Raw genomic sequence first — 23,020 nt, 5'->3', positions numbered from 1 at the left:
ATCAGTTCCTTGATTTGTTAATAAGTCTCTCCTTACACTGCAGTCGTGTTTCTTTCTCCTGTAATTTTTTTTTTCCAGAAAAAAGTGGTGGTGCATCATGCATGCCACTCTTTTCAACAGTCACAACTTCAAACATGAAATGAAAATCAACAGCTTCACATTATGTCTTATGATATTAATGTAATACATCACCTTTGTTTCATTGACCAAGAAAAACATACTCGTATTGGAATGCAGATTCCAGATGCATCGTTCCAGACAGCAATCCAGATGAAATACATATATGTAGATGCAGCGCATTTCACAGGTTAGACACAAAACTTATTTTCACACATCGAAAGTAAAACATCAATGAATAGTACCAAAGCATGAACAAAATCATAGAAAACTCTATAAAAAGTTGACGATTTAACAAGAGATTCTGAATTAAAAGCGCACATGCTACAGCAAAGCGAGAAAGCCTTCTTTTCAATCTATGGAAGTAGAAATTGAGAAAAATCCGAACCATTTTTTGCAAATGGCCTTGACAGAAAGATGAAAAGAAATGAATCACCTGCAGAATGATTGTCCCAAAAGACCAAGTCTCACTCTATCATAAATCTCAGAAAAAAGAAAAGTATTCAATTAGCAAAAAGCTAAATAAGTCTCCACTGCCTAGATTCCTTCCCCTCAATCAAACACGTAATCCCAAATTAGACACGTCTCCCGTCACCATGCAACAAATTTGTTTCCTTCCCTATTCTCTCTCCCTGCATTCCATTTTGTTTCTCCCCTTATGAATGTGCTTAGCTATGGACTGCAGTCCACTAACTGAACCTTGTAAATATAGAACACTTACTGTCAACAACAAAGAAGACTCTTTCTTCTTATTGTTCTTGAATGTTTATTATACTATTTATAACTCAAAAGCAAATTATAGACAAGTAATAAGATTTGTGTCAACGCCTAGACTGGTATAACACAAAGAAAGAATAGTTTTAACATGCAATTGAAATTTCACAAGAATAATTTAAAGAAAACTAATAGGTAACAATCTAATTAAACATGGTTCACACTCTATTTAGCTACTAATCATACAATAACATTGCCAAATAAAAGGAAACAAGAGGAGAGAACGAGAGAAAGCAAAGTCCTTGAGCATAACCCATAAAGCAGTCGGACAAAGAAATGTAAAAAAATAATCTGAATATATAATTTGACCTCTGACTTTTACACAAAAAACAGTTGGCACTCTTAACTTTTTTATTGTTAACTTTTGAAACTTAACCTTTATAAAATGTTTAACTATTTAAACTCTGCACGGATATGAGTTATATGTGCTCTAAATTTTTAGGAGATAAATACTTACACTTTATAAAATTCAAGAATTTAATAGTTATACTTTGTAAAGTTCAAGGGTTTAATAGGTACACTTCTATGAAGATTAGGCATTATTAATAGTTAATAACAAAAGGTCAAGATATCAACTAATTTCTTGTGTAAAATTCAATGGCAAAATTGTGTACTTGGCCAAAAACAATAATAATATTAATAGAGGTACATCAACCATTGAGACATATGTTACACTACTTGATGTTATCTGCCATTTGATTTGCAGATTAAAGAGGAAATAATCCCTGAAATACACATCTAAAGAATTACTTTTAACCTCTTCTTGACATGGCATAACAAGAATTAAAAGGAACTACCTTTTTTAGTTGCTAATCAAGAATATTCTCAACAAAAATTGTTGACCTCTTTAATTAGCCAGTAATTATGCCATTCTGCTGCTATGAATTATGAAATGAAAATAAGAACCTCCAATATAATCCATAAATAAGTTTAATAACCAAAATGATGTGAAAAAAGATGGAATAGGCAAGTCAATCACCAAGATACAAGTTTAGATACCTTAAAGCATGTAATATTTGATTCCAAAAGTAATAAGGAACTAACCAATCAACAAAATATTAGGAATGAGAAGATGCACTCAATTATATTATATAATGAAAGTAACTTTTAATGCTCTGGTTTCTCTTCAATACTTGAACAAAGAATTTAATCCAAGCCCTTCAACTTCTCCCAACACAAACAAAGAGTTGGACAGTAATAAGGACCAGTAAATTAAAAAAATGCATCATTTTCTTTGCAAGCACTTATATATGCTTGAACCATTTAATAGAACGTATGGGTAAGAAGTTCAAAAAAATTGAGACAAATAGGTAAAAGTTCACTTATTGTGCTTCAATTTCAAAATTAAGAGGCTTAAAATGAATATATTAGACAAAATTCATTTTGGTAGTTATGTTAATAAATGGCATGCCACCCCATAACTTCTAACAAAACTTTGATAGCATATTTCAAGAAGTGATTTTAATTTCCCCATTAGGTAAAATTCCTTTTTTTGGCTCCTTCAAATATTCTGTGTTGTGCTTATTAGATTACATTAATTGATCTCATCATATATTACAGGGAAATTTTGGATCTGGAAACAAGTTGGTCAAGTTTTGTTTTTTGTCAATTACCTTTCCAGAAATAATAGCAAATCAATTGCACAGACACGAGAAGCAGTGCTGCAATTTCGAGCTGCACTAAGCAAAAACATGTTGGAAATTGGCAAAAAAAAAATTGTTAATTTCAACTCCTGAAACCAATGTGGATGATTGAAACTGAAGTATCTTCACCTTCATCAAGTTAAGGACCAAATTACTGATAGATAGAAGAAGTAGCAAAAAATTCAATGTATGCTTTAGAAGATAAAATAATGAAGTCATCCCCTACCTGCATATATGCAATCCGCACGCCCCCCACATAAATTGATACGTATCATCCTTATACTTGAACCGCTTCATAGACTTTTCAATGCAAAGGTATATCCATTGAAGTAAGAAGCTCCAAGCTGAGACTTGAATGATTATGTCTCACATGAAAAGGGACAAAAGAAAATTGTCAATAAATGAAAACAATCCAAAGACCCAAACAATCTATCATAAGAAGAAGCGACTCAGGTTCAAATGCATCAAATACTGATTATAATTTGTGTTGGATTGCCCAATTAACCAAAATTCAATCAAAATCAACGAAGCCCCAAATCATAATTCTACATGCTCCAAATCCTTTATGGATCATTGGCATATTGTATACACATACAAACACAGAGGGCACATCCAATACAACTCTTCACCTACAAGTTATCAATGATTAATTGCCTTAGTGATACTGACGAATTATTAGCAAGTGTAGTGAGGGCAAAAGTCAGAAATAGCAGATGAATTATCATTGACACCAAGGAAGCAGTGATTACAGGTTTCAGCAATGAACTTGATAGAGCAAGGCAGAGAGAGATTGGAGAGTGAGTTTCACTTGAGGAGGTTACCGGAATCGAAGAATGGTTCCCTCCTCAGGTGAGCGTTGGAGTCGTCGGGCCGAACTCTGGATACGACGAATGTGGGCTCAAACAGTAGCACTTCCTGCTTTTGAATTTGGACTTAGATTCTGTTATGTTCTTTTTGTTTTGAAATTATTAAAAATAAATTTTAATTAATAGAGAACACTCCACTTATAATATAATCTTAATCGGTGATAAATGTATTTGAATAAATTTAAATGGATTAGTCTCATCATAAATATATTTAAATAAATTTAATTTAATTAATATTAATAAAAAAAATGATTGTTTTGAATTATTAAGATTACCCTACCCAATTCAATTCCACAATAATTCACCAAATAGCCACAATTATTGCATATATTTTTGAATTAATTACTAATATCTAATATTCTCTTTAACTTTATCCGCAATAATAACATTACAATTAAAAAAATTACAATTTACACCTTATGATATAGAAACTCATTACTTAACTCAATAATTTTGAAAATATATTAAAATATTTTTTTATATTTTTAAAAAATAACTAATTTAGTTTCTCAACAGTTTTGATTTCTTTTGGGTTCTGATGTTTTTGTGCAAGTGTACACAATGGCTTGCTGCAGGTCAATTTTCTGACAATTTAAATGATACGTTGATAGTGTTATCTCAAATCTACTTTTATTTTGATAGAATGATTATTGATAATGTCCTTGTCGCTTTTAAAATTATCCATTATATGCATCGAAAATAAGGTGTATAATGGTGAAGTTGCGTTAAAAATTGACATTCGTAAGATTTATGACTGGATAAACTGGACTTTTATAAAATACTATATTGCATATAGATTTCTCACAATAATAGGTGGATTTAATTATGCATTGTTTATCATTGTCTCGTATAATGTTTTGATTAATGGAATGAAAGCGGGACCAATTATTTCATAACGTGACTTGCAATAAGGTGTTCATTGTCCCGTATTTATTCATCTTGTGTACTGAAGGTCTTTCAACTTTACTTTTATGGGTTAAGGCCGTTAGTGATATTTATGGTTGTCGGGTGCATAGGAATGGTTCTAACAAATCACACTTATTTTTTGCTGATAATTCCTTCTTATTTTTTAAGGCTTCAAAACGTGAATGTAATTCGATTAATAATATTTTATCTGTTTATGAGCATGTTTCAAATCAAACAATTAATTTTTAAAAGTCGGATATTTATTTTAGTGTTAATGTTCCACCTTGTTTACAGGATTATACAATGGCAAAATTTTCCGTACCTACTCCTCTGGATCATAGTAAGTACTTTAGCCTTCTCTCTTTGATTGGTCGTAGTAAGAGACAAGTTTTTTTTTTCTTTTTTTAAAGAATAGAATTGTAACGACCCGAAAATCGGACCGCTACCGGCGCTAGGATCCGGATCGGCTTAAGGCCGCCGGGACCCGTAGCAAGCCTGACATCTAACCTGTAAACCTGTATAATCCCATACATGATCAACAACATACATAAAAATTTAAACTTTTCTTTCCATAAACATCAACCATACTCAACCTGTGCATGCACTGTATAAAACATAAATCATAAACATTGATCCCTCTGTGGGATCTCATCAGTGCCCCCAAATGGGTGACAAAACATATGTTGAGTTGGTTTGCATAAATGACATAAAATAACCAAGATCATGTATTAAAAGGGATAACAACATTCTATGGTCAAGCACACCTCTAATAATCCATAAACATCATTACATAACTATATTATACTATTACATTACATCATACTACGATTTGTCATGTCCACATTCTATCTATTACACAATAAGCTTTACTCTAACCGACCTCCTCTTCTATCCTGTACCTGCAAGCCTGGGGGTAAAAGGGAGAGGGGTGAGCTAAAAGCCCAGTGAGTTGAACTATAAAACATAATAACACTATGCTCCAATGAAATGCATCATAACACAGACAATTCACATAAGGGTTGGGTGAACTTGTCACCAATTAGTCCAAGCTAACTCTGTGCCAGGCCGTAGCATGGGGTCCTGGTCTTCCTGTCATACATACATTACTTACCATTATCCCAGGGCCTCCTCTGGGCTCCTGGTCTTCGAGTCCCATTACCGTGCCAGGCCGTAGAATGGGGTCCTGCTCTTTCCTTACTCTGTGCCAGGCCGTAGAATGGGGTCCTAGTCTTCCTGTCATGGACTAATTGGGTCATCCAACATTCACCCACATCAACAACAATCGATGCAATGCGGCATATTCGTGAACGCTAATGCAATCATCCTATTGCATAATCATGATGCATGAAAACATGATAAAACATTTAATTTAAAAGATTAAGTTTAGTTCCACTCACCTCTGGCAGACTCTGACAACACCGAAGCAGCTGAACTCACTGCTGGGGTCCTCGGTTCCTCGGGTCTGAACCTACACAGGTGGACTCAAATGAGGGACCAAACATACCTGAACATAACTATAAACTACTCTCCAAAAACCCCCTAAAACATCATGAAACAACCATAGAAAAACATGCAAAGGAGGCCTGGACAGGGCACTTTCGGCAGCAGGTTCGGCGGCCGAAAGTCCCTCCAGAGCCGAAAGTCAGGCAGGTTCGGCGGCACCTTCGGCGGCCGAAACTCCCAGACAGAGACGAAACTCATGCATGTTCGGCGGCACCTTCGGCGGCCGAAACTGCCAGACAGAGACGAAAGTCTCCTTTCTGGGGCAAGCTTCGGCAGCCGAAAGGCTGCCTCCCCAGCCATGTTCGGCGGCCGAAAGTCCTTCGGCTGCCGAACCTGGTTTCTGCCAAAGGGCAGAAACTTGGCTCCCTTTGCACATTTCGCCTCCAAACCTTTTCAACATGCATCAAACCTATTCTACAACACACAAACACAAACATACATGTTCCTAGGGGCTTCAAACCATCATAAACCCCATCTACAACACATCAAGCATCCACATTGTTCATGAACATACATTTATACCCATAGATCTACTTAAAACTTACTTTAAACATGCAATGAGCTTAAGATCGGCTCTTACCTCTTGAAGATCGAGAGAGAGACGACCTAAACTCGAAATTGGGAGAGCTTGAGTTCTTGAACCTCCAAGCTCCAAAACTTTGCTCAAATGCTCAAATCTTCAAAATAAAGTTAAAACAAATGAAAATCTTGAAAGATCTAGAGGAAAGACGCCAAAGATGGGTGAGGGGCGGCAGAGACTCACCTTGGCTGAAAATGGGGAAAAAGCTCGCCCGTTTTCGGCTAAGGGACCCTTTTATAGTGGCTGGCCAGACCACGTTCGGGGGCCGAATGTGCCTCCGCATGCATGCCATGTTCGGCGGCCGAACTTGGGGTTCGGCGGCCGAACCTGGACTTCCCTCACTTATGCTTTCGGGGGCCTAAAGCACACCCGCAACGCATGCATGTTCGGCGGCCGAACCTGAGTTTTCCTCCAATGCTATTTTCATGCAAAAACTCATTTTCTTTCATGCTTAAAACATAAAACACATTAAAACATTCCATAAAAACATGGTTTTACCCTACTAGAGGCTTCCGACATCCGAGATTCCACCGGACGGTAGGAATTCCGATACCGAAGTCTAGCCGGGTATTACAAGAATGTGGCAACATTTACATAATTAGAGAGGTTATTTTTTAAGTAAAGTTGGTAAAGAAGTCTTTTTGAAGTTTATAGCCTAATCTATTCCATAATACTGCATGAGTGTGTTTATGATCCCTAAAAGCATTTGTGATGAGTTGTATAAATAATGAATTCTTTTTGGTGGGGTATGAAACCTAATGGCACTAAACAAATACACTAGCTATCCTGGGATTATATGTGAAGCTCTAAGGATTCTAGAGGTATGGGTTTTCAAATTTTGCATGCTTTTAATTTAGGTTTATCAATTAAGCAATGTTGGTAGTTGTATGTGGACCGTCAATTTTTACTTTTTCGTATGTTCAAAGCCAAATATTATCCACATGAAAATTTTTTGCATGCTCGAATTGGTCATAATGCTAGTTATGTTTGAAAAAATTTGTTAGCTGCACAACCATTATTACGGGCTGAGTTATGTTAGAATATTAGGGATAGTTGGAATGTTTATGTTTGGAAGGATCCATGATTGCCCTATGATAATGGTTTCACGATTTTTTCTCTTATTTCCAATTGTCTTGACTTAACAGTTAATGATTTAATTGATCAGCAAGAGAGGTGCTAAAATTATTATGTATTGTGTAGCCTTTTCTTACCTTCAGATGTATAGAAAATTCAGTGTATCTTAGTTAGCATATTTAATATAGAGAATGCTTTGTTATATCATTTCAACCGAAATGGAATCTACTCAGTCAAATCAGGCTATAAGGTGACAATATCGATGCAAACCACCAACGTGCTCTTGAGTTATTCTGCTGATTGGTGTGGTTTATGGAGGCTTAATGTACCTCCTAAATTTAAAATTTTTTTGTAGTGTGCGATTCATAACTTACTGCCTACTTGAGAGCTTTTACGATACTGAGGAATATTTTTTAATAGTAGTTGTTGGTTGTATTAGGAGCATGAAGACTTATTGTATGTGCTAGTTATCTCTGCTTTTACATGATCGTGTTGGTCTGTTATGGGTTTTTCAATTGATACATTACCTATTTTTAACCTTCGAAAATTTTATTTTAGTTGTATCGTTGCATAGCCTACAAATGTTGCGGCTAGGAGATGCACTCTTTTATGAAATATTTGAAATGCACAGAACTTGCTTCTTTGGGAGGAGGTCTCTTCGACTCCCCAGCGTATACTTTATTCATCGCATATGTTTTTAAATGATTGGTTGTCAGCAAAGCCTAGTCATTTTTCTAGTCATATGACCAAAGGTCAAACATCCCATAATTGTCAATGGATTCTATGGCCATTTGATTCATTAAAGTGTAATATTGATACATTATTGAATGCAGATGATAAATTGAGTACATTTGGTGTGATAATTCGAGATGGTGATAGCCTTTTGGTGCTAGGATTCTCATGTACTCTCCAAGATATATGCTAACCTTTTATTGCTGAGATATTAGCTTTACGTGAAGTTTTATTGTGTTTACTTTGCATGCTTTTAGAATGTGCCCATAAATTGATTGTCAAGTGGTTGCAAATATTGTGAATTCCTCCAATTCTTATTTTAAATGTTGTGAAGTTCTATAATAGCGGATTATAAAACCTTTTTATAGTTTTAATTTTTGTATCCGTTAAATAAATAGGTAAACTAGTATATTAACTCATAGTTTGATTTAGTGGCATAGTTTTAAGCGAGTCTTACTACTTGAACGATCTTGCCCTAAGTTTATAATGAAATTTTATTTGCTAAGTTATTATTCTTTTTAAAAAAAAATTAACAAAATAATTTATAAATAAAATTTTAAAATATTTTAACATATTTTTAAAATTAAAAAATCAATTAATAAATTTTACATACTAAAAAAATAAATATTAAATCTCTCGATAAGAAGTTAAAAAAAAAATTGATTTTTATCCATTATTAGGTGGTGTTAAATTCTTATCAAAATGAGAAGAGTAAACCAATTGTTGCTTTCTTCATTTTCCTCTTATTAGAATGTAAAGTTTCATCATTGGTTTACAACTAATTGCCAGCTAAATGCTATAATCACATCAAAATCTTTTTTTAAAAAATGATGTTGCAATTGACAAGCTCTTTTTCTTCATGATTTATTTAATCATTTTTTCATTTTTCTAAATTATATATATTTACACACACAATAATTGCAATTTTTTTTTATCTTATAATCAGCATTTACATAAAAAATCAGTAAATATTTTTTTTAAAAAAAATTATATGTCCAATAAAAAAATAGAACTAATAATATGGTGAGGTAATCCAGTACTGAAGAGCGTGGCTTACACTTGCGGTCCGTAGATTTTGTAGACATCGACCATAGAGGTTCACACTTATTTACTGCATTCATAATGCGACACGTGGCATCAGTTGTTGCCTCAAATTTTATAAGCGGCTGGAATAGTAAAGTATTTGTATAAATTTTATTATTTTAGTAAAATAAGTAAATCTTTTTTAAAAATAAAACTGTTTGTTGTATTAATAAAATTTTATCAAATAAAATTAGATATTATCTCAAATAGAGATATAATTATATTTAATAAATTTTTTAATTAAAATATAAATAATTAGAGTAGTATTATAATAAATTTATTTATCAAAAATATCAATTTTAAAATCTAATAAAAATTTATAATCATTCAAAATTAAATCTTTACATAAAATAATTTGATAAAAATATTAGTCTAAGTATCTATCAAATTCCTGCATAAGATAATTTGGTAAAGATACTCTTCTTTCTTTCTTATCTTCGAGTATAAATCATTAAAATTTTCCAAACAAAACTACGGATCAGAGCTTCTACGAAATAAAATTTGAATAAGATTTCAAGACTGACGTCGTCGTTGCGATTTCAGAAATCCATAATAACTAGTAAACCTCCATTAAATATTATTTTTCGAAATAATTGAATTGATAAAATTTAAAAAAAAGCAAACCACAGAAATAAATACATAACTCTTCTACATTAACGAAATGTCTCCTTTTAATTCTTATCTATTGACTGTAAAGTAACTATTAAAATGTAAAAAATTATAAAAAAAATTTATATGAGAATTAAGAATTTTTATTTTTATAAAAAAATAAAATATATTAAATTGTATGTGAGAAATATTTTTAATATGAGAAATCATAAATGATAATCGAAATATTTCTAAAATTTTTAATAGAAATAATATTTATTTTTGATCAATACTCGATTGATATAAATTATCTTCTATACAAAGGGGAAAAAATTTATTGAGTGTAATATATTATATATGGAGATAAAAAAAACATTATGAATTTATTAAATATATTTATTTTGAGTTCAATATAGTAGGAATCGTGATGAAACCCAACACTCTCTCTTTCCCGTCAACATTGAACCCCTACTACTCCTAGAAAATGCTAGGAAACAACAAAGAAATTCACTGGTCTATAAGTCAACAACGACTCAAACAGATTATTTGATTATTCTAAATTATCATTTTCACATAATATTAAAAAAAATATTCGGTCAATGAATGTGAACAGATAAAAAAATAAATTTTTATAATATAATATTTACATTAAAATTTTTTATAATATTTAAAAATTATTTTTATTTGATAACAGTGTAATACTATAAAATATTATTTTAATATAAATTTTAAAAATTGATAAAAATTATATGTTTTTTTACTATCCCTTAAAAAAGATTATGAAGGGAGAAATTAACTTCAATTATGCCGATCGGGATGTGCTGGCTGATATTATGATGTAGAAATGTAATTTTAACTACGACTCCTTTTCACCTATTCATTCTGAGAAATTGAAGAGAAAGTAGAGTATTATTTTTTATTGTTATAGAAAAAATGATATCTACGATAAAATTAAGAATTAATGGTAAAAAAATAAGCATTTTAAATTTTATTTTAATTATATTTTATACTTTTTTTATTAATTATATTTTATTGTGTTATTAAAAAATTAGTGACACTTATCATATAAAAATCATATCATTATATCACATCAATAAAATTTAAAATTAATTATAAAAAAATTATACTTTATTTTTTTTTAATTTCATTCTATATTTTTATTTTTTCAATTAAATGCTATTATTTTAATATTTAATTAAATATATTTATATAATGAAAAACTTGTAAAATTATAAAATTATTTTTTTCAATATTAAATATATTTAAAAATTATTATTTATATTATTATTTAATTTTTATTAATAATTTTATAATAATAATTTATCTTAATTTTATTTTAACTAAAATTATTATTAATCATTTTTTTAATATATTTATTATTTAACTTTACTTTTAAAACTATCATTAAGATAATAATTTTATTAAATACATTAGTCATTAAATATTAAAAATAATTTAAAATAATATTTAATATAATTTAATTTGAAAATATTAAAAATAATAAAATATTTTTTAAATTATTTTAAAAATAATTTTTAAAAATTAAATTTTAATTGATAAAAAATATAAAATATAATTATAATAAAATTAAAATTACAAATTTTTTTAACTATTAACTCTAAAATTAAAAAAAAAAAAGATAAAATTTCAGAGCACCAGTCCTCGAGAAGTCTACGGCTCCTCACCAACTACCAGTTGTATACAAACACATGCTTTTATTTTCTTTTTTAATTTCTCTATCTCACCATCATCTCTGCATTAGATAATATTTATTAATAGTCATAAAATCTATATTTTAGCCTTATTCCTCCAAACTCTAGAATTCTTCTCCCCCCCCCCCCCCCTCTCTCTCTCTCTTCTTCCTCTGTATTCCCAAATCTCCCCTTTCACTTTTCCAAGACTTTATCATAAACCCTTTAAATATCATCTTCATCTCTCCCATTCTCCGTCTGTAATCTCTGAAATCTCTTCTTGATTTTCAAGAACTGGTGTTTTTGGATTCTGGGTTTTGTTTAAAAGATGTTGCAGCTGTTTTTTACAGTAGCTTTCTCTGCAGTGCCCTTGACTCTGTACATTCCACCGGTGAGGAGCTTGAATCTGTTTGTGGAAACCATGGAAGATCTGTTCAGAGAATCTAGAGAATACACCAATAGAGTGTATCCACGTGCAAGGCAGTTTTGGTCTAGGTTTTTGGATCTCTTGCTTTGCAATTTGAGGTTAGATTAATACAGAGGATTCAATTTCTTCACTGTACATTCTCTCTTTTCTTCTTCTTCTTCTTCTATTTGGGTTAATTTTGATGGTTGATTTCTGGGAAATCTGTCTGAGGAGCTGTTTGGTTTTGTTGGCTGTGTAATTTTCTTGTTGGTGCGGGATTTATTTTCTGTAGGAAATCTGTGAGCTTTGTTTGGTGTGGGAGATTTTATTGTTTCAATAAAGAAATCCATGTGAAAATTGGGAGATTGCAGGAATCTTAGGTGATGAATGAACATGCTACAGAATTTTATAAGGATAAATTACCATGAACTCCTTGTTTTTTTCTTTAAGAAGAAAATGATTTTTAGATTTTTATTGTAAAATAACTCAATAAAACTGGGGAAAACGTTTTTTATTTCATAAAATTAAATTCTTTACTTTTTTCTTTCAAATGAAATATTAATTATAAATATTTTGAATATTTAAAATTACAAAATTAAATAGTGTAATTTTATTAAAATATGACATATTTTAGTTGTGAAATTTTAAATGAATTTTAATTTTTGATTTTTTGAGCTGAAATATTGGCCACAAAAGTAGTGCAATTTGGAAGCACATAATGGTATTATTGTCAGAAATTGCATCATTCTATCCACACTTTTGCAGAACCCATATCCAAAAGTTTCCGACTTTAGTAAAACTTCGAGCTAAAACGGCACACAATTTAAGGTTTTTTTTTTTTTCCCCTCTATCTCTCTACAAGTGTAAATTATAAACTGGAACATAATTCTCCCTTGAGAGAAAGTGAGACATGCCTATTTATATAACATAAATTTGGAACATAATTAAAAGAATAAATTACATTATAATATGAGGATTAAGGTATTTTATATCCTTTTGTTAGTAAAAAATTAAAATAAAACTATTTAGATTTCGTTACAAATTTTATAATATTTAGCTAAAATAAAATTTAAAAAATAAAAATATAGAAATTGAAATTTTTTATTAAATTTTTAATAATTAAAAAATGTCTTAAATATTAAAAAATTTATTTATAATAATAAAAATTTTAATACGAAAAAATATAAAAATATTTAAAAAATAATTAAAATATAAAATTTATTTTTTAAAATAATAGAATTTTCGCTTTTTATCACACTTTACAAGTAGTATATCTCGAAATTTTCTTTTTAAAAAAGTTATTGCGAACCTCCAAATCTGTCATAAAATTCAAAATTAATCGCTCCTCATCATTCACTTTTACTTATAAAGAATTCGATCTCGAGTTATTATCAGCAGGGTACTATTAAAATAAATCCGTCACATTAAACGTCTTAAAAATTTTTATATAATTCAGGAGATCAAGAACATAAATATTGTCATTAATTTTCTGACTAATCCGGAACAGACCAATTTTTTTTAGGTCAAGTTTTTTCTGTCCTCCACCACATTCCTTGCGCAAATACATCATAATTTGATCACCGATATTGAAGGACTTGAAATGCCTATATTTATCGGCTGCATCTTTATTCTTGTTATTTGCTTCCGTAAGGTATTGCTGTACTTGTTTGAAAATGTCTACATGTTAATTTGTCAAGTTGTTTACTGCAATACTGTTATGAAAACCTATAGTAAGGGCAATAAGGTCAACTGTATGTACTGAAATTTTTATGTACACAACAGCAAAATGTGACATCTTTGTAGAACTGCAAACAAAACTGTTGTAAGCAAATTCTGCTTAGGCAATAGCAAGATCCCAAACAGTTTTCTTATCACTGCAGATATAACGCAGAAGATTGCCAAGAATATGGTTCACTACTTCAGTTTGGCCATCAGTTTGAGGATGAACAACACTATTGTATTGAAGTTCAGTCCCAAAACGCTTCCATAAGATTACCCAAAAGTGAGCTAGAAGCTTCACATATCTGTTAGAAGTAATGGTCTTAGGAACGTCATGTAAACGAACAACTTTCTGAAAAAAACAGTTTTGCAATATGAGAAATATCATTAGTTTTCTTGCAAAGAATGAAATGCGCCATTTTGGAGAACATGTCAATCACAATAAAAATAGAATGAAATCCACGTTGAGTATGTAGAAGACCAAGAATAAAATACATTGTCAAATCTTCTCAAGGGTATTCTGGAATAGGTAATAGAGTATATAAACCCATATTCTGAGCATGACCCTTCTGATTTTGACCAATTGGGCACCTCTGTACTATTTGACCAATATCCTTTTTCAATTGTGCTTCTCTAAATCAGCAATGGTCTTCTCTAAATCTACCCCTGTACTATTTCATTCTTTGCAATAGTCTTACAAAGAATGAAATGCGCCATTTTGGAGAACATGTCAATGACAATAAAAATAGAATGAAATCTACGTTGAGTATGTGGAAGACCAAGAATAAAATCCATAGTCAAATCCTCCTAAGGGTATTCTGGAATAGGTAATAGAGTATATAAACTCATATTTTGAGCATGATCCTTCTGATTTTGACAAGCTGGGCACCTCTGTACTATTTGACCAATATCCTTTTTCAATTGTGTTTCTCTAAATCAACAATAGTCTTATCACGCTTCAAGTGATCACTCAAACCTCTGAAATCAATTTTTTCCATAGAGAAGAACAAGAAATGCATAATCTGTTCTCTTTAAAAAGAAATTCACCATGTATCAAAAATCCATCAATAGGCTGATGAGCTTGGACCTTCTTCCATATATTAGCAAAATCATCATTTGCAACATACAAATCCTTCAGAAATTCAAAATCCACAACATCCTCCCTAACTATAATCAATAAAGCAGCCTTCCTACTCAAAGCGTCTGCTATCTTATTATATGGTCAGCCTTATGTTTTATGACATAATGAAAAACTCCAAAATAAATTGTCCGTCGAGCATACATCTTATTCATATGTTTTTTAGTCTTAAAGTGAATCAAAGATTGATATTCCGTGTGAATAACAAATTTTAGCTTTATCAGATATTGTTCTCAAGTTTTAAAGGCCAGAACACTGCATATAATTCCTGCTCATAAGTAGACAACTTCTTCTTAACATCATTCAATTTCTCACTAAAGAAGGCAATAGGCCTATTAGACTGCAATAACACACCGTCAATCCCAACTACACAAGCATCACATTCAACTTCAAACAGTTTATCAAAATCAGGTAGAGCAAGAATAGGGATAGAAGTAAGCTTATCGTTAATCTCCTCAAAGATTTTGTTGGCAGAGTCAGTCAAAGTAAATTTCTGCATTCTTTCTTTCTTCAAACAATCTGTGATAGGGCAATGATACTGCTGAAATTTTTGATAAATCGCCGATAAAAAGTAACAAGTCCATGAAAGCTGCGGACTTCTGAAATTTTTCGGGAATGGGCTAGTTCCGTATTGCTTCTACCTTCTTCTCATCAACATATATCTCTTCTGAACTAATAACAAATCTAAAAAACAGAACGTATTTCGTCATATAGATGCATTTTTTTTAAATTAATAGCCAGCTCTTTTTCTTGCAAGGCTATCATGATTTGACGAAGGTGCTATAAATGTTCTTCTTCGCTGGGACTAAAAATCAAGATGTCATCAAAATAAACAACTACAAATTTGTGTAAAAAATAACTTTGTGCATTCGTTAAACCAAACGGCATAACCAACCACACATACAAGCCTTCCTTAGTTTTTTTGTTGTCTTAAATTCGTCTCCCTCCTTAATTCAAACTTGGTAATAGCCACTTTTAAGGTCGATCTTAGAGAAGACTTTAGACCCTGATAACTGATCCAGTATGTCATTTAGGCAAGGAATAGGAAATCGATATTGAACTGTAATCCTAGTGATGGCTCTGCTATCCATACACATTGTCCATATTCCATCTTTCTTTAGAACCAATAAGGCAGGGACTTCGCAAAGGCCAATGCTCTTCCGAATATGCCCCTTCTTCAATAACTCTTCAATCTGTTCTTGAAGGATTTTGCTTTTCTTTGGGGTCATCTTGTAATGAGACAGATTTGTTAATTTGGATTTGAAATGAGATCAATTTGATATTGAATATCTCCCAAAGGTGGAAGTTTTGAAGGCTTCTCCATTACCCCAAGAAACTCCTCCAACAGCTCTTAAACGGGTGGTGGTAAAGATGGTGCATCCTCCACTTCTCGTTTTGTTCTCACCAATAAAGCCAGTGTGCCTCTAAACTTCTCAACTATGTCTGATAGCCTTTGCGCTCCCACAGAAAAAACAGCAACAGTTTTTTCTTCCACTCTAGAAAGTTTTGTAGAACTAGAGGGCAAAATAGTAATCTTCTTACTATTCCATATAAACATGTATGAATTCTCCTTCCCCTTATGCAAAGCATCAACATCAAACCGCCAAGGATGATCTAACAAAATTTGACAGCAATCCATATCCACAAACATCACAATTAACAGATTCAGTGTAAGATTTATCGATTGAAATAGGCACGTTGCATATTATATTGACTTCAATTGTCGGACTTTCCTTAATCCGCCCAACTTATGATGGTGAAGGGTGAGGCTATGTAGGCAATTGCAGTTTCTCCACAAATTGCTTCACTATTAGATTCTCACTACTGCAACTATCTATAATTAGCCGATAAATCGCTTCTCCCACTCAACACTTTGCTTGGAAAATCTTACTTCTTTGCGTCTCATCCTCCTGTTTTGTCGAGCATAAAATTTTCTTCACCATATAGGTGACCTCTCCATCTTCAGAACCAGCAATAGACTCACCATCTTCATCCACTTCCTCCTCAAAATAAACCACCTCCTCAACCACATTAACCTATCGACGATCCTTATTAACTCCTCTACATTCTAGACAATTATTCGATTGATGTCCAGGTTGCGTGCAGCAATAACATATGTCTCCGATTGATTTCTAATTAAGGATTGATTTTGCCTCTTTTGTCTACTGTATTGATGACTGCCTTTCCCTTACTGTCTCTCATTTCTTCCACAATATTCTGATTGCTAGAATTTACAGCCTTAGAAGGTTGTTCGCTGTAATTACCTCTATACTGCTGAGTTCCTGCGAGCCAAAAACTCTGTAATTAAAATTTTGATTAAACTGATGTCGATGCTACTATTCAACATATTCTTCTGCTCTTTTCGCCATCTCAATGACATCTACCAAAGTAAAAAATTGCAGCTACTCTCATTATATAGCAAATTTCGTGATTTAGTCCCCTCTGATAATGAGCAACCTGCTGGACTTCGTTCTCACAATTATCACACCTCGCCTGCAACTTTAAAAACTCTTCTATATATTCATCTACTCTTCGACTCCCTTGAATACAATTATGGTACTGGTTATATAAAAATTGGGCGTGATCACTAGGCAAGAATCATTTTTTAATCTTCTGCTTCATCAATAGCCATTTTGTATAGGTTCCAGCCTCCTGCGATAGCATTCATTTTAAACAGAATTTCATCATGCTACTGCACCACCCTTTAATTTATAGGCCACAGTTGGAACCTTTAGATCCTCTTCTACATTCATAACTTCAAAAAACTAATCAACCTTCGCTAATCAATCAAGGACAGCTTCTACATCTAACGAACCATAAAAGTTTTGAAGGTCTATCCTTATCTTGTAACCTTCATGATGATCCTGTTGGGGATTTGCAACCACAAGATTTAGAACTGGCTGTGGGCGTTCAACTACGGCGAGTTGATTGTTATCCCGTTGTAGGGCTAGTCTCCCTCAATTATGCCAATGATACCTCAATTGCAACGAGTTGCACCTCTTAGTTGTCAACCATAGATGAACTTTGCTTTGATACCAACTAAAATAGTATTGTTTAAGTTCTGTCAGAAATTTTAACCAATAATGTTTAGTTAAGATAAAATTCAGAAAACGAAAGACTAAAAACCAAATTTTTTTATTGAATTATCAAAAATTGAAAAGTGTCTCAAATATACAAAAAAAAATGTTATTTATAATAATAAAAACCCTAATGTTTATAATAACAAAAATTCTAATGTAAAAATTTATAAAATAAATTTAAAAAATAATTAAAATATAAAATAAACCCTTAACTTGACTCTCATTACATTTGTAAAAATTATGTGTATCAAATTTTTTTTTCTAAAACGTTATTGAAATAAATTATATTCCATTCAAATTTACCATAAAATTAAGGTTTAATTGCTTCGCATCAGGACAAATGAAAGCAATTGATGAGGATAGATATCTTTGCATCTCGGTTTGTATTTTTTTTTTTAAATTATTATTTTTTATTTTTTAATAATATTATATGCATGGTTGTGTCAAATTTATCTTATTGATTCCCTCATATGTTTATCTAAACAAAATCATATGCATCTGTATCTGGGTTGTAACATTTGGCATTTAGCTACTGTTGCTTCCTATCCAAATTGTTCAACATCCTCAACTCCCACATATTAAGAAAAACACAAGGCATTAAGACAAAAATAAGATCTTACCACCTAAGATTTCATACAATATTATTAAAAAGCACACCGATTAAGGTTTTCAATTTGGATCTATTTTTCTCCAAGGATTGATCGCTAATGACATATTGTTTTGTCATTTCATCGGAAGGAATTGTCGTTTCGACATGTGAATTTTGTCATGAAAAAACAAGAAAGAAAGATTACTTGCTTAAGCTTAACCGGTAAATGAATACTTAGTAAGGTAAATCAATACCTAACCAATGAATTTATACCAATATTTTATTATTTTTAACTAAATCGAATGATAATATTAATTATCTTTAATAAATATTACATTATATTATTTTATTTTATTAATATTATAAAATTAAATTTAAAAATTAGTATAATGAATTTTTATAATTTTCTATAAAAATAAAGAATGAGTTTTATTGCACTAAAATTACACACTTTTATTAATCCTTAATTTAAATCGTTAACATTGATTTTTATATGATTTATCATTTTAATAATTTATATTTTTTTATTTTAAAATTAAATATATTATGACCGCTGGGCTTCTCCATCCCATCATGAGGCCGAACCGATAGTAGCAGTCCACAACCAGGAGGCTTCTAAGCCCTCGAATAAGTAGGGCCCAACCCGTTCATCCTCCATACTGGACTTCTATTTAAGTCACTTGATCATACCGGCCCAGCCCAGTTCAGCCTTAAAGCCAGACCTTCCTGGGTTCCAATCCTTTTTCCTTAAACCCGGGCACAGGAAGAAATAATTGCAGGTCCAGTCATTTCGCAGCCCTGTCCACTCACGCGCCGAAGAGAATTAAATGCTTGCCTGACACAGGAATGGTCATGAGGTTATCCCTACGTACGTATCTACACCTAGGAATAGGTGGTCCTATAACGGAGAGACAATTTCGCGTGAAGGAGAAGAAAGAGTATAAAAGGGAGAAAATATTCTTTTCTCTAAAGCTAAGTTTTTCTCCAAACTTACAAAATTCTTGTAAAATCATACTTTCTGAATCTCCGATTATCATATATTATTATCAAATTATTTATATTTTAATTTTCTTTTAATTATGAAATTATTTATATGTTGTCTAATAATTTTATATTATCAAATTATCACTTTAATAATTTATAATTTTATTTTATAAATTAAATTAAAAATCAATAAAATATTATTTTTTTACCTTTTATTATTTAAAAAATATATATTATTAAATTATTACAGTTCAATTTTAATTTCAGTAATATTTATTTAAATATTTTTAGTCTCAATTTTAAATTTATATACTTATCTCATCTATTTTTGTCATGAAAAGCAACATAGAGAAATAAATGATAAGGCCATTAAACAAAAGAGATTAAAAAATTCATGATTTCTTCACTTATGATTTGGCTTAGTTATAAAATATATAGGTAAAGAATACAACAATTTATTTGCAGAAATGAATGATTAATTACAGTTTCTCTTATTGACAGCAAATGAATGAAAGAACTGAAAGAATGATTGAATTTTAGCTGGACATTGTGCAGGGCTTCAAGAACCAGAACACATCCAAAGCTCTTGTTTCTCTTCCATCCACAATGGAAAAGTTTCTGCCTTTGTCCTCAGTTTCCTCCTTTGCCACTTCCTTACTCTGCTTCACTTCTTGAAGAATTCCCCTCTCCTGTGCACAGTTCAAACCCATGGTGATGTACTTGAAAGCAAACTTTCATAGAAGCTGAAATGCAGAAATGGACATAGACAACTACTTGGTATTCTATGAAAGAAACAAGTGGACTTAACAGCCGCACTATGGCCATCTCTGCAGTATAGAAGTGAAGAAAAGCATTGGACCTATGAACTGAGTTGATATAGCTTGGATCTATGAACTAGTCACAGGAGAAAAGAAGGCTAGACTGGAAGACAACAGAATTATGCGGTAACAATTAGCTTGCCAACATCTAAAATAGCTCATATGATTACAAGAAAGCCGGCATTGATAGTTGGCGTTTGAATTCCTTGATACACATCAGAAGTAGTATAAATTACTTCAAACTGCTAAACATAACAGGGTTCTGTTCATGTTAGTCCAACAGAGTTTAGCAAATTCTATCACTAAACTAGATCTTCTAGCTTTAAATTCCTCGCCTATATCTATAATTCCCCACAAACAAAATGATCAAATACATTGTAAACACACAGAAGTATGAACTAGTTGCATCACATACCATAAGCCTGGATTTGGAGGCCTTTGAAGGAGTTGTTTTGGTGGGTGCACGAGTGGCAGAAAAGCATTGAGGAGAAGGAGGATTGGTCCGGATTTGCAACAAGCGCTCCTCTCCTTTTCGCTTTACATTTTCCATATTCAGCGGGGTTGGAATGTTTTCTGCATCTTCATTTAATCTGCACAATAATTTAATAATGTAAGTTAACACACACATACAGTTCCCTTGAGGAAAAGCCTTTTGAAATTTCATTGCTTAGTTTAACCTGCACAATTAAGGGATAACATCCCAGAAATATTCAACCATAAGTTTGTTCAAGATTTATAACACTATTATTGAAATTTGAAACCTTGTGGAAGAATCTGAAATTTTGCTTACTCCTATTCGGGTCCTTAATACAAGCAAATATCAGTGTTCTCTATGCATGTGCAAACACAAACTTAAACAGAAAAGCATGAAGGAACAGGGAAGTTTAACTTACTTCTTCCTCCTTTGCATCTCTTTGACACTTCCTTTCTCAATTGCTTCAGATTTCTCCTTCCCTGCTTCAAGCAATGGCTTCTTCTCTTTCTCCTTCACATCTACCTCTCTCAAAGCTTCCCTAGAATTCCCATTCACCACTAACACATCCTTTTTCTCCTTTAAGTTACTCTCCCTCTCATTCAACTTCTCATCACACTCTCTCTCCTTTGCTCTCATTGCTATCTTCTTCAATTCATTGCAGAACTCACTAATATGGCCTAGTATATCCTTCCCTGCAAACAAATTCCTGGCCGACAACGTGCTCTTTAGCCGTGGTGCCTCATTTGTTTGAAATGTATCCTCAACTGGTTTCTTCTTTTCAGAGCTTGACTTGGTAGCTGCTTTCAGGAGCTTAGCTTGATAATTCGGTGGGGTTGATAAATTTGGATTCTGGTTTTCACTATCTTCATTTAATTTGGATCTATCACTATATGCAAATGAACATTGACTTTGCACTCTTCTCTTCAATTTTGCATCTCTACATTCAAAGCAAAGAAACAAGAAATGAACTTTAGATGATTCTCAAAATCATCTTATTGATGAATTAATTGATTCTAATGGAATGCTGAAAATTGTTTCTGGGTTTCTTTGTTGGTACCTTAGATTCCCGTTGCCAAAGGGGCTCTTAGATTTGTCAGCTGAGCGTAAAAGCTACAACACATCAATTCAACAAAAAGAAATGAGACAATTACTCAAGAAATAAGACGAAAATACAAGACCCATGTTCTATATTGTTTCAGAATCCTAGAGTACCATGTTTATCAGTTTCCTTTTCTATTCTAAAATTTCCCCCTACTTTCCCACGTTTTCTCAGGGACCAAACATTCTTAAAGAAAAGAGAAAACATCAAAGAAGTTGAGAATAGAAACCTTTGAAGTTGGAGTTGTTCTAAAGAAATCCTTAGCTGTCTTTGGATGGTTACAATCTGCAAACACAAAAGGGTATAAATCACGTCACACAGTGCTGAAATCCACTACTAAAAGAAGAAAATTGAATTAAAAAGAAGTAAAAAGTACAAACCAGGTCTACAGAACCAGGCCTCATCATCCATGGAGTCATCTTCAGAGTTCAAGAAATCAACCCATTTAGGTGCATTTATATTCTCATACAAATTGTCTTCAACAAATATAGATTCTACCCTCTTCCAATCTATTTTTGCTGGTTCCATTGTAAAGAGAAGAACTTTGCGAGAAAATCAGAAGACCAAGAAATCAAAAGGGGATTTGTTGCAGAGAAAGAAGAAGCTGAAACTGAGGGCAAGATGACTACAGAGAGTTCATAACGGTTAGTGGAAAGAATCAGAGAGGAGAAGACTGAACGTTGGTGGGTCTAATTAGTAAAAGTTTTGTGACCGTTGGGGGATTTTAGTAATTAATTGATAATTAGTGTTAGTTTTGTAGTTTAGTCAGATTCGCTTGGCTTCTGGGTCGGTCAAGTGGGATCTTGGCTGCAAGAAATTGTTACATGCGGTAGCATGTATCTGATAATACTGACCCTGACATGCTGTGTGACGCGTGGCTTAAATAAAATAGATCTGAAGATCAAGATTATGGGTAACGTACAGAAGCTGATGGACGGATGGATCTTCGTCATCTCAATTTGCTAGATGTCCCCTACATAATTTGGACGATTATTGATTTATCTAAGTAATTTATTATTTAATTTTTATATTATAGAAAAGATTATTAATTGATTCATTTATTTTTAAAAAATATATTAAAATAACTATTATATTTTAAAAAATTTTCTAATTAATTTATTATTTAATTTTTTATATTTTAAAATATTCATTTAT

The 23,020-nt window shown here is 31.9% G+C and overlaps 2 protein-coding genes across 3 annotated transcripts; one reads left to right on the top strand and one right to left on the bottom strand.

Annotated features, from left to right (window-relative positions):
- The first annotated feature begins 11,724 nt into the window (after positions 1-11,724).
- Positions 11,725-12,337, top strand: LOC110618849. The gene has a single exon (XM_021762111.2). The coding sequence runs from the start codon at positions 11,886-11,888 to the stop codon at positions 12,090-12,092; it is 207 nt and encodes a 68-aa protein (XP_021617803.1). The 5' UTR covers positions 11,725-11,885; the 3' UTR covers positions 12,093-12,337.
- Positions 12,338-19,842: 7,505 nt separating this feature from the next.
- On the bottom strand, positions 19,843-22,624 carry LOC110618845. 2 transcript variants are annotated; one of them, XM_021762105.2, is made up of 6 exons: positions 22,246-22,618; positions 22,095-22,150; positions 21,824-21,876; positions 21,185-21,703; positions 20,707-20,881; positions 19,843-20,162 (listed from the first exon to the last, which is right to left on the bottom strand). In XM_021762105.2, the coding sequence occupies exons 1-6, from the start codon at positions 22,391-22,393 to the stop codon at positions 20,010-20,012; spliced, it is 1,104 nt and encodes a 367-aa protein (XP_021617797.1). In that variant the 5' UTR covers positions 22,394-22,618; the 3' UTR covers positions 19,843-20,009. The 2 variants fall into 2 exon arrangements, with proteins under 2 accessions (XP_021617797.1, XP_021617799.1); XM_021762107.2 differs by lacking the exon at positions 19,843-20,162 and adding an exon at positions 20,182-20,394 and having other exon boundaries at positions 22,246-22,624.
- Between the last annotated feature and the right edge of the window lie 396 nt (positions 22,625-23,020).

This window comes from Manihot esculenta, chromosome 7, assembly GCF_001659605.2.
Source record: "Manihot esculenta cultivar AM560-2 chromosome 7, M.esculenta_v8, whole genome shotgun sequence".
Classification (NCBI taxonomy): domain Eukaryota; kingdom Viridiplantae; phylum Streptophyta; class Magnoliopsida; order Malpighiales; family Euphorbiaceae; genus Manihot; species Manihot esculenta.
Note: the sequence above shows the minus strand (reverse complement) of the source record. Positions and strands in the feature narration are given on the sequence as shown.